The following is a 13036-nucleotide window of genomic DNA, read 5'->3' as shown; positions in this document are numbered from 1 at the left end:
CTTACTGAAGTCCACATAGATCACAACTACCGCTCAGCCCTCATCAATCCTGTTTGTTACTTCATAAAAACTCAATCAAGTTTGTGAGACATGATTTCCCACGCACAAAGCCATGTTGACTATCAGTCCTTGCTTTTCCAAATACGTGTACATCCTGTCCCTCAGGATTCCCTCCCACAACTTGCCCACCACCGAGGTCAGGCTCATTGGTCCAAAGTTCCCTGGCTTGTCCTTTCCACCCTTCTTAAACAGTGGCACCACGTTTGCCAACCTCCAGTCTTCTGGCACCTCACCTGTGTCTATCGATGATACAAATATCTCAGCAAGAGGCCCAGCAATCACTTCTCTAGCTTCCCACAGAGTTCTCGGGTACACCTGATCAGGTCCTGGGGATTTATCCACCTTTACCCGTTTCAAGACATCCAGCAACTCCTCCTCTGTAATCTGAACATTTTGCAAGATGTCACCATCTATTTCCCTACAGTCTATATCTTCCATACCTTTCTCCACAGTAAATACTGATGCAAAATACTCATTTAATATCGCCCCGATTTTCTGTGGCTCCACACAAAGGCCACCTTGCTGATCTTTGAGGGGCCCTATTCTCTCCCTAGTTACCCTTTTGTCCTTAATGTATCTGGAAAAACCCTTTGGATTCTCTTTAATTCTATCTGCCAAAGCTATCTCATGTCCCTTTTTGCCCTCCTGATTTCCCTCCTAAATGTGCTCCTACTTCCTTTATACTCTTCTAAGGATTCACTCGATCTATCCTGTCTGTACCTGACATGTGCTTCCTTTTTTTTCTTAACCAAACCCTCAATTTCTTTAGTCATCCAGCATTCCCTATACCTACCAGCCTTCCCTCTGACCCTGACAGGAATATACTTTCTCTGGATTCTCATTATCTCATTTCTGAAGGCTTCCCATTTTCCAGCTGGCCCATTTACCTGCGAACATCTGCCCTCAATCAGCTTTCGAAAGTTCTTGCCTAATACCGTCAAAATTGGCCTTTCTCCAATTTAGAAATTCAGCTTTTAGATCTGGCTTATCCTTTTCCATCACTATTTTAAATCTAATAGAATTATGGTTGCTGGCCCCAAAGTGCTCCCCCACTGACACCTCAGTCACCTCCTTGCCTTATTTCCCAAGAGTAGGTCAGGTTTTGCACCTTCTCGAGTAGGTACATCCACATACTGAATCAGAAAATTGTCTTGTACACACTTAACAAATTCCTCTCCGTCTAAACCTTTAACACTATGGCAGTCCCAGTCGATGTTTGCAAAGTTAAAATCCCCTACCATAACCACCCCATTATTCTTACAGATAGCTAAGATCTCCTTACAAGTTTGTTTCTCAATTTCCCTCTGACTATTAGGGGGTCTATAATACAATCCCAATAAGGTGATCATCCCTTTCTTATTTCTCAGTTCCACCCAAATAACTTCCCTGGATGTATTTCCGGGAATATCCTCCCTCAGCACGGCTGTAATACTATCCCTTATCAAAAATGCCACTCCCCCTCCTCTCTTGCCTCCCTTTCTATCCTTCCTGTAGCATTTGTATCCTGGAACATTAAGCTGCCAGCCTGCCCTTTCCTGAGCCATGTTTCTGTAATTGCTATGATATCCCAGTCCCGTGTTCCTAGCCATGCCCTGAGTTCATTTGCCTTCCCTGTTAGGCCCCTTGCATTGAAATAAATGTAGTTTAATTTATTAGTCCTACCTTGTCCCTGTCTGCCCTGACTGTTTGACTCGCTTCTGTTCTCAACTGTACCAGTCTCAGGTTGATCTCCTTCCTCACTATCTCCCTTGGTCCCACCACCCCACCTTACTAGTTTAAATCCTCCCAAGCAGCTCTAGCAAATTTCCCTGCCAGTATATTAGTCCCCTTCCAATTTACGTGCAATCCATCCTTCTTGTACAGGTCACTTCTACCCGTAAAGGATTCCAATGATCCAAAAATGTGAATCCTTCTTCCATACACCAGCTCCTTAGCCATGCATTCATCTGCTCTATGCTCCTATTCCTGCCCTCACTACTCATAACACTGGGAGTAATCCAGATATTACTACTCTCGAGGACCTCCTTTTTAAATTTCTGCCTAACTCCCTGTAATCTCCTTTCAGAATCTCATCCTTTTCCCTTCCTATGTCATTCGTTCCAATGTGGACAATGACCTCTTGCTGGCCCCTCTCTCCCATGAGAACATTCTGCACCCTCTCTGAGACATCCTTGATCCTGGCACCAGGGAAGCAACACACCATTCTGATTTTTCACTGCTGGCCACAGAAACGTCTGTCTGTACTTCGGACTTGAGAGATCCCTAACACAATTGATCCCTTGGAAGCCGACATACCCCTCGTTGCATTAGAGCCAGTCTCAATACCAGAAACTTGGCTGTTCGTGCTACGTTCCCCTGAGAATCCATCACCCCCTACATTTTCCAAAACAGCATACCTGTTCGAAATGGGTATATCCACAAAAGACTCCTGCACTAGCTGCCTACCTCTCTTCCCTTTCCTGGAGTTAACCCATCTATGTGACTGTATCTGCGACTTTACCCCCTTTCTATAAGTGCCATCCATCACATACTGTTGCTGTTGCAAATTCCTCCTTGCTTCTAACTGTCTCTCCAACCGATCCATTCGATCTGATAAGATTCACATCCAACAGTATTTATGGCAGTAAACCTTAAACTCTCTTTAAACGCCCACATCTGACAAGAAGTACATACCACTCTATTAAAGGCCATTTTTGTTCCTTCACAATCTACAGACCCAGAAAATAACACCGTCTTATTCCTCTACAAAACACTGCCCCAGGTTAAATTAATAGTTATGGCTTATATTTTAAGTTTAATCAAGAGACATATCTCCAAAAACATATATATAATCAAGAAAGAACCCACTCTACTCACTACTGCTGCCTTTCTGTTGGACACACTTAAATCAACGATTAACTTATCTGATTCTGTGCTGTGAACTTCGCCCAAACAGGTTCCTCCAAGATTAGTTGTGAATTTCACTGTTTGTTAATTTTCCCAGACGCACTCCGATGTCCAGCGATACATGAATTCAAAACAGCAAAGGCAGTAACTGTGCAGGTTGTCTCTCTCTCTCCTGCACTGTCCTCACCATGTGCTTCCTTTGTCTGTTCTTCTCCCTTTTAAAACTGCTGTTGTTTTGACTTTTTTTTTCCTATGCAAAGAGTATATTGCTTGTGATTGTTTGAGGCCTTAACTTTTAATATTAATTGTTGTAGAAAAAAAAGAAATAATTTAATGATATCCAATTTAAAGGCAAATGGATGGCATTACAATAAGTAGAGGCATGATTCTTCACCTGACAAAGCAGCAGTGCTCCAATGGCCATTTTGGTTGAAGCATATTCATTGTCTTTGTTGTATATGCTGCACGTGTGACCCTGACATAGCACGGTGTGCCTCCTTGATTGTTCAGTGCTCTGAATGGTGACAAGCTGCCTGCCTTTCCCTCTGTACAGAGGATGATAATCTGTAAGTTAGGATTGCAATGAAAGCCAGAAAGCTTGGCAGCCGCCAAAGAGCACAAAATGGAGAGCACTAAGAAAATAAGTTATGACCCATAGGATATATGCTATGTAGATGCATGTGTGTCCCCACACACAAAAATAACCTGGAAGAAGCATGCAAGGCATAAGTGTCCCTGAACTCCAAAGTGAAGTCCTGAAAGGCTGAAGTGATCGGAAGAGTTGGTATCAAAGCAGCCATGATATTATAATGCTGGTGGTTTGGAAATATAGACTTATGTGGAAGAAGCATGGAAAACAACAGAGTCCTTGAAACAAGAAGGGAAATGGTGCTGACAACTCCCACTGAAGCTGGTTGAAGGCACCAAAAAGCAATTGGTAAGCTGCTGCCAAGCTGACTTTCATGTTGAACACTGACTCTGCCTAATTTCTTGGGGAAGAAGGGGCAAATCAGCAGTTGCATAGAAATCAGGTGAGATTTCCGAAACATGAAATGCAAATGCCTAAAAATGTGATCACCATTCAGAACTTGCTATGAACTCAAGGTGAAAATCAGAAAAATGATCTTGACTTGGAAATCTGACTGTTTTTCTTCTCATTGTACTTTCTCTCCATTGCCCATGCCACTCAAGGTAGCAATCTTCCCTCTGATGTATTCCCAAATAATCAAAGGGGTTCAGAGCAGAAGGAGTTAAGGAAGGATAGAATGTGAAAAGAAACTGACAGGTAAAATAAAGCAAGTAACAAGAGGAGGTTTAGGGCTAACTGGAGATGAAAATATTGGCAGGGTGGGGGAGGGGGAGAAGACATGGCTGAGGTACTAAATGAGGAAATTACATCTCTCTTTATCAACAAAGAAGATGTTGCTAAAGTCATAGTGAAAGTGAAAGTGGTAAATGTGCTAAACATTGATAAAGACATATTGGAACAGTTGGATGTCTTTAAAAGTTGATAAGTCTTCAGTAGCTAAGGCTATATTGGATGATTAAAATTAGGTTTATAAAGCCAAATGACTCAAAACAGAAAACAAACATGATAAATCAATCTCATGCAGACACAACCGAAGCATAGAGGATCTTAACAGCTTTCCTAATCTCTCCGTCTAACAGTAACAGAACCCATACAGCTGGAAAAGGGCAGAATTTTGGACTGATACTCATTTTATACGCCAGGCTATTTTACTCTCCATTAAAGTCAATGAGCTTAAAATTGGGTGCTGCATAACATGGACATTCAAATCCATTGGGCAGTTTTGTTTGAGAACTGGAATCTAGACTCAGCCTGGGCCTGGCCACCAAACAAATCAGAAAGGGGAAAAAAAGAGAGAAAACCTCAATCACATGCCATCTTATTGGTATAAGTATAATCAACTCCCTGCCACTGCCCCCTCCCCCTCCCCCAAACCTTAGATGTAACTTCATTTTGAAAATCACAAATAATTGTCTCGACTAGTCTGTTTAACTGACTATTCCAGGCATTCATCAACATTTTTATAGAAGTCTTTCTTTCCACAAGCATTTCTTTGTTACACTTCAAGCTTTTTCTCCACGAGCACCTGCTCTCATGTACACAGCTGTGCATAAACAAATTTAATCATTTGTAAAATGATTGTTTAGCATTCCCAGAGTCCAATGGATCCCTGTGTGTGGAAAACTGTTCACTGAAAATTACCGTGAAGTGAACATTTTCCCACCACAGTAGAAGCCAGAAGGTATTTTGTATAGGCTAGAAATGTACAATCACATTTTCTCACAAGAAGCAAAGATAATAATTTGGTTAAACATAATTAAAATCAGTTCACCAAACAACTTTTTCTTTCTTGACATGTGAAGTCACTTTTCTCTGGAAAAAACATGGTAAAAACACCATACAGGAGGGATGACCTGGGCGGAATGCTCTTTGGAGGGTGGTGCAGACCCAATGGCCCGAAATGGCCTCTTTCTGCTCTGCAGAGATTCTATGATTTTATGAATTCTGCATGAGCTCTTTCTCTGGACATGCATGGATACTGCAAATTTAGCATTGGATCAGAGCAGTTTGTATTCAAACTGTGTTTAATCTGACTGTGTGGATTCCAAGTCAAAGCTTAGGAATGATTTTGAAGCACAGGACATTGTGTTTGCGTGACAACATTTGGAATGAAAAGCTACTGTTGTATGAAACTTAGCTTGCAATATCTAGCTGACAATGATCTTGCCCATCAATCAAACACCTGCTAGGGAACCCCCATCATTCCATGCAAAATTCCTGATAGGATCAAATGAGCTTCAAGCTCTCATGTAGCCATGTTGGGCTCTCACCATGAGATCCATGGCAGCAGAAGCCCTGCGCATCAAGAGATGTAGGCCTCATGCTTCCAGTGCCAGTGGAGTGATACAGCTAACACCGCTGCACCCAACTCAGATTCAGGATCATTTGGACCCCTCAAACAAATGACGACTGAAGGCAGGAAGGGGTGTTGGGTAGCCTTAAACACAGGAAGGGCATGTGGACCTCATCTAATCCCTCAATCACCACTAAACATCAGCAGTTTTGGGAACAATGGATAGAAATTGGTTCATTAGAAAGGTAATTGTAATTCCCAGTAGAGACTGGGGTAGCATGGTGGCTCAGTGATTGGATTAGCACTGCTATCTGACAGCATTGGGACTTGGGTTCAATCCCACCTTTGGCCGACTGTCTGTGTGGAGTTTGCACATTCTCTGTGTCTAGGTGGGTTTCCCCCAAGGTGCTCCGGTTTCCTCCCACAATCCAAAGATGTGCAGGCCATGCTAAATTACTTCATACTGTCCAGCGATGTGCTGGTTAAGTAGGTTAGCCATGGTAAAAACACTATATAGGAGGGATGACCTGGGTGGAATGCTCTTCGGAGGGTTGGTGCAGACCCAATGGCCCGAAATGGCCTCTTTCTGCTCTTTCATCCTTGAACTTAGTTGGGGAAGGCCTTTGTCACAGTCCAATGACAGTGCTCCTGAACAAAACAAAATGTAGTTTCCAGCCATACAGGAGCCAAGCAATGCTAACAGAATTCTAACTGGCTGCAGTCCAAACTGCAGCAACTGATCTCCAACCAGAAGCTGAGGGGTAAACGGTTATCAAGATCTGATGTAAAGTGAGCGAAACATTTCTCAAAAAAATCCCTTCTTATCCTAAGAGATTTCATCAAAAAGGCTAAGTACAGAGTCAAAGACTACAAACCAGTATTAAAATTGTTGTGTGTGTGTTCTTAGCAGTAAAAGGTGACACTTTGAAGGTACATGTATTTTTTACTGTAATGAATATTATTCATTAAAGAATCATGACATTATTCTCCCAGTGATGTTTACAATAAACACCTGGAAAGTACAGCCTCATTCAATATGGTTTAATTAAATCAGCATTTAAAGTACCTATTATTATTCATTCATTCCAAAATAAATTAACTAACTTGGTGCCAGCAGCTACTGCAATTTTGTTCCAGACACACCATCTGCAGGACCCATTACTATTGTCGCAAGGAAGTGCTTAGAGGGTATCACAATTTTAAAACAATTAGTGAAATTTACATGGCTCACAGAACAAAACAACTCATCACATCACATTTATATTCTCTGATGAAGCTTTTTTTTCTGGCCATACATCATGAAAGGTGCCTTCAATGAGGGTTTGAAGACAAAGATAATGAAATTTTAATGGTGAAGTTCTCTTTTAGAAACATCAACAAAACCATAGAACATTAATAAACATACAGGAAAGAATGTTCACAGTGAGAAACAATCAAAAGCCTGAAGACTAGAGCGTGCTCTTCGAATCTGATGGACCAGAAAAGATTATATGGTCAAATGATCTTAAAACCAGTTGTCAACTTGCAAATTATTCACTTTGTCCAGGATAGTTCCTACTCAGTCTACATATGGTAAACAGTAGATACCAAGAATGAAAGAATTCAGTTTTATGAAATATTTTACGTGGAAAAGACATTTATACCAAATGACACTCCTGAAGTATTATTTCATTTAAATTCTGTGTCTCAAAAGGTGTTGATTACAACAGAAAAATATGTCAAATTTCAGGTACAGAACATTCATCTTCAGTTCCCCAAGTTACAAAAAAAGTGTGAAAGTTTGCTTAATTTAATTCAGATTTGAGATTAACTCTAAATGAGTTAAAAGAAAATTATACTTGTGACTGCTGATTTCTTTTTCCACCCCTTTAACCTTTGCTTTAAGCCTCCAGTCCAACTTGAACTACCCAGTATGTTTGATTTTCAATGTTATATCAATTTCATGCCTTCAGGTGTGAACCAAACTTAGCCCAAAATCTTGAAAGTTAATTATTTTTTATTCATTTATGGGATAAGGGTGTCACTGGCTGGCCAGCATTTATTGCCTGTCCCTCGTTGCTCTTGAGAAGTTGGTGAGCTGTCCTCTGGAACTGTTGTAGTCCACCTGCTGTGGGTTGGCGCACAAAGCCATTACGGAGAGAGTTCCATAACTTTCACCTAGTGACATTGAAGGAATGGTGACATATTTCCAAGTCAGTATGGTGAGTGGCTTGGAGGGGAATTTGGAGGGGAGATGGCGTTCCCATGTATCTACTGCCCTTGTCCTTCTAGATAGAAGTGGTCGTGGTGCTACTTGAGGATCTTTGGTGAATTCCTGCAGAGCATCTTGTAGTTAATACACACTGCGACCACTGAGCATCAGTGGTGGAGGGTGTGAATGCTTGTGAATGTAGTGCCAATCAAGTGGGCTGCTTTTGTCCTGGATGGGTGGCAAGCCTTAAGTGTTGTTGGAGCTGCACCCATCCAGGCAAGTGTGAGTATTCCATCATACGCCTGACATGTGCCTTGTATATATCTTTGGAGAGTTAGGTGAGTTACTCACCACATTATTCCTCTCCTCTGATCTATTCTTGTAGCCAATGTTCATGTGGCAAGTCCAGTTGAGTTGCTGGTCAATGGTAATCCTCAGGATGTTGATAGTGGGGGATTCAGTGATGGTGACACCACTGAATGTAAAGAGGCAGTTAGGTTGTCTCTTATTGGTGATGGTCATAGCCTGGCATTTGTACGGTGCAAATGGATGCTGCTACGTGATGAATAGTCCTGTTTCTCATTTTCATCCAGTCCCTACCGCTAAGCCTTTGACAGTATTAACACTGTCAGCTATGGTTCCCCACAATTAGCTGACATTTGGTATTAGTGTTCTGATCTTGCTACAGTATAGAACTATTAATTGCAATTTATATGTTTTAATGTATTAAAATGTGAATATTATATATGCATGATTTGTGTAATTAGTTAATTACATCGATGAAAAGATTTTAGGGTTCATTTTACATTTTGTATTTTATATCATTATACTTTATTTTAATACATTGCTTCACTTTACAGAATTTAATATGGATTTTCAATTTTGGAGAACACAACAGATTAACTCAATTTCACATATCTATACGAACTCCCCTATTCTGGCTGACTCTTGTCCAGCTCTATTTCCAGATTGCACCAACTAACTATCCTTCTGGAAATTAGCACCTGCAACCAGTCCACTCTCTAGTTTCAATGTGACTTTCATCTTGATTTAACAGCTCCCTCACTGCTTTCTACTTTGCCAAAACACTCCCTCTCTGCTATTATAACACCTCCTCCTCACAGCATGTCTGCTACAACATACTAAAGAATTCTTACTAGCCTTAGCACTTCAACTTACTGCATGTTCTCTGAGTACACTGCTACCATCTTATACCTTTTCCAAGGTGTTTATCCATTTAAATATTCAGTGAATTCTTGGAAATTCAGATTTAAAACACAAATCTGAAAACTACAAGATATTAAAAGGTGATAGTTACATAAATTGTTGTGAAATCTAAAGCTAGTATTATATATTACTAGTAGTTATATATTGAAACTAGACACAATACTTTTTATTTGCTCATATTTCACCAAAATTACAACTTGTCTGATAAATAAAATCCATTAAGTATAAACTCTGCACATTTTACATGTGAAATATCTGAGAACATCATAGTGGGAGTCATTACTGGGAGCACACGGATCTGTAGTATTCCACTAGGACAGTGCGTCTCACTTTCCATTTCTATTCATCTTCCATTGCTGTTCTACTTGTCAATTTTTATGAAGAATTTCATTAACTATATTGAAAAATGAGAAACTACACACTCTTGCAACTTGACTCACTATGACCCACACTGAATAGGATTTCTCAGAAAAGGTGAAAGTTTCATTGTGTTCAAAACAAAAGCACTTGTACTTCAAATAAACCGACACTTCAGTGTCTCTTACATAAGGTGCATGAAACATTGCACAGTCTGAGAAAATAATACAAAGCCTTTGCGTTAACTATTCTAAATGGATCCAAGGTTCTCTTTTTGAACTGATAAGTAACAAAAATTTTATTGCTCTGCGGCAGAACATACTGCTCAGTTAAAATGGCTTTCAGTAAGGTGCTCCCTGGTGACTTATCCACATACTTTCTGATGCATTGTTTTGATTTAAAGTTACAGTACTTCGGATTGAATTTTGTCAGCCTCCAAATTGGAATGTGGACTGTCAAACTACACCTAGACCAAATAAAAGTTTTATTATTGTGGAATTTTTTATACATTTGGGCAATTGACAAGTTCTGTATTCAAAAACACCCAGCTGGCTAATTAGTGGCAATTAATAAAAACACTAAACATTGTTACTTGAATTAATAGATGCAAGGGAAATTTTTGCACCCTTAAGTGACCTTTAGATTTTTAAAAGATTGATTTGTACTGAAATGATAACTGATATTTTTTCATGATAACTATTAAATCACCATGGCTATTCTATTTCCTAAGGCACTGAGATGAAAAACTTGTGCATCAGACATTTGGGTTGTATTATTAAAAAAAAATTAAAAAGACTGCAACCAATTAAGCATTAATCGCAAGCAAATCCCTCCTGCATAAATGTGTGCTTTACTACAGGAACCAAGGTATTTCGACAAAAGGGAAGTTTAATTGTATGTCCAGTTTGAATCGACCGTTGTACCCATAGCAGTCAAGTACTGTGCATCTATTTTGTTGGGTTGCCCACCGCAGTGAGTATAGCGGAGCGACCCTTTCCTATCTTGTCCATGGTGCTGAATGTCCAAAGACATTAAAATTTCCTTCACATTTCGAGAACTGTTTCACTCCACTGAACAAATCATTATAGATCTTCGCTGTTAAACATTATCTTACAAACACTGAAGCGCGGTGTGATTAATTGGACGTTGTAAAAAGCCGTCAAACAAACGGAATACCCACAGGAAAAGAATGCTCATCAACTGCACTGAATAAGATTAAAAGCTCGCTAACATTTAACGACAGAACTGAGTATCAAACTGAACAACTGGTAAACGAGGCAGCGATTTTAACTGCCGTGTACTTGACAATGAGCAGCCCTGAGCCACCCGTGGCTAGCTATCCATGCATTCGCATATTTCCTCCTGCTTACCTTCTCTGTCACACAACTGTATTGCCTCCAAACTACTAATATTTTTCAGCATGTCATTGCATGGACTGGTTGGGCTGCTGAGACTGTGAGCAAGTTGTGATTCCATTTTGCGGTTTTTCGAAGATCTTGTATTTTTTTTGTTCTCCGCCTTCACCTTGGGTGTCGGGCTCGGTTTGCTCGGGCGCTTTCACTGGCGAGAAAGGGGAACAGCGTCAGCTTCAGACTCAACTATTTGTGCTCACTGTGAGGGGAGAGAGAGTGAGAGAGACAACAGAGATCAGCAATGCCTACAGCATAAAAAAAAAACACGCGCACAGTGTTGGGGATATTTCAGCCGACCCAATTTGAACCCATCATTATATATCTGACATTTCCAATTCGCTGCCCCACACAGATGCTCCGACGAGCCTGGCCGGCTCTGGTTTGCAAATGTCCGCAAGTGCCCTTTGCAGAGGGCACAGCTTCTCCAGCGCCGGATCATCTACCAAACAGTCACATTCACCATGTGCTGGCAGGGTCCGATCACACTGGCATGAAGAGAAAGAAACATCTAGAAACTGGCTCTCCAGCAGAAACTAACTACCTTGGCAGACCGACCAACTCTCTCTGAGCCGGACTCTGCCCTCTCTCCGAACTGACTCTCCCCTTTTTGCTCTCAACTCCAGAGTGCGTCTCCCTCCCTCCCGTCCCTAATGACTCTCCCTCCCTCCCCCAATGACTCTCCTTCCACCAATGGCTCTCCCTCCCTCACCCAATGACTCTCCCTCCCTCTCCCTCCATGACTCTCCCCGACCCTCCCTCCCCAATGACTCCCCCTCCCCGACCCCAGTGACTACCCCTCCCCCAATGACTCTCCCTCCCCCCAATGACTCTCCGCTCCTGTCCCCAGTGACTACCCCTCCCCCAGTGACTCTCCCTCCTTCCTGTCCCCAGTGACTTCACCCTCCCTCCCTTCCCCCATGACTCAGCTCTCCCTCCCTTCCCCAGTGACTCCCCCCCTCCATCCCCCAGTGACTCTCTCCCTCCCTCCCCCCCAGTGACTCTCCCTCCCTCGTGACTCTCCCTCCCTCCCCGAGTGTAGATGTGATCTATATGGACATCAGTAAGGCGTTCGAAAAGGCTCCCCATGGGAGACCGATTAGTAAGGTTGGATCTCATGGAATATAGGGAGAACTAGCCATTTGGATACAAGAGGGTGGTGGAGGGTTGTTTTTCAGACTGGAGGGCTTTGACCAGTGGAGTGCCACAAGGATCTTTACATTTTGTCATTTACAAAAAAGATTTGGATGCGAGCATAACAGGTACAGTTAGCAAGTTTGCAGATGACACCAAAATTGGAGGGAGTGGACAACGAAAAGGGTTACCTCAGATTACAACAGGATCTTGACCAGATGGGCCAATGGGCTGAGAAGTGACAGATGGAGTTTAATTCAGATAAATGCGAGGTGCTGCATTTTGGGAAAGCAAATCTTAGCAGGACTTATACACTTAATGGTAAGGTCCTAGAGAATGTTGCTGAACAAAGAGACCTTGGAGTGCAGGTTTGAAGGTGGAGTCGCAGAATGATAGGATAGTGAAGAAGGCATTTGGTATGCTTTCTTTTATTGGTCAGAGTATTGAGTACAGGAGTTGGGAGGTCATGTTGCAGCTGTACAGGACATTAGTTAGGCCACTGTTGGAATATTGTGTGCAATTCTGGTCTCCTTCCTATCGGAAAGATGTTGTGAAACTTGAAAGGGTTCAGAAAAAATTTACAAGGATGCTGCCAGGGTTGGAGGATTTGAGCTATGGGGAGAGGCTGAACAGGCTGGGGCTGTTTTCCCTGGAGCATCGGAGGCTGAGGGGTGACCTTATAGAGGTTTACAAAATTATGAGGGGCATGGATAGGATAAATAGACAAAGTCTTTTCCCTGGGGTGGGGGAATCCAGAACTAGAGGGCATAGGTTTAGGGTGAGAGGGGAAAGATATAAAAGGGTCCTAAGGGGCAACCTTTTCGCGCACAGGATGGTACAGGTATGGAATGAGCTGCCAGACAAAGTAGTGGATGCTGGTACAATTGCAA

The 13036-nt window shown here is 41.9% G+C and overlaps 1 protein-coding gene across 2 annotated transcripts in view; it reads right to left on the bottom strand.

Moving 5' to 3' along the window:
* phyhiplb (phytanoyl-CoA 2-hydroxylase interacting protein-like b) overlaps positions 1–11277 on the bottom strand; it is a 64713-nt gene extending 53436 nt beyond the window's left edge. Inside the window, exon 1 of one of the 2 annotated variants that reach the window (XM_043712346.2) lies at positions 10974–11277. In XM_043712346.2, the coding sequence (XP_043568281.1) occupies positions 10974–11079 (106 nt within the window). In that variant the 5' untranslated portion in view covers positions 11080–11277. The remainder of the gene's footprint in view (positions 1–10973) is intronic. The other variant, XM_087999079.1, reaches the window with a different exon arrangement.
* Between the last annotated feature and the right edge of the window lie 1759 nt (positions 11278–13036).

The sequence above is a fragment of the Chiloscyllium plagiosum genome, unplaced genomic scaffold (assembly GCF_037043375.1).
Source record: "Chiloscyllium plagiosum isolate Xiang-an unplaced genomic scaffold, Cpla_swu_hap1 HiC_scaffold_22, whole genome shotgun sequence".
NCBI classification, from domain to species: Eukaryota; Metazoa; Chordata; class Chondrichthyes; order Orectolobiformes; family Hemiscylliidae; genus Chiloscyllium; species Chiloscyllium plagiosum.
The sequence above is the reverse complement of the archived record's forward strand: the minus strand, read 5'-3'. Positions and strand labels throughout refer to the sequence as shown.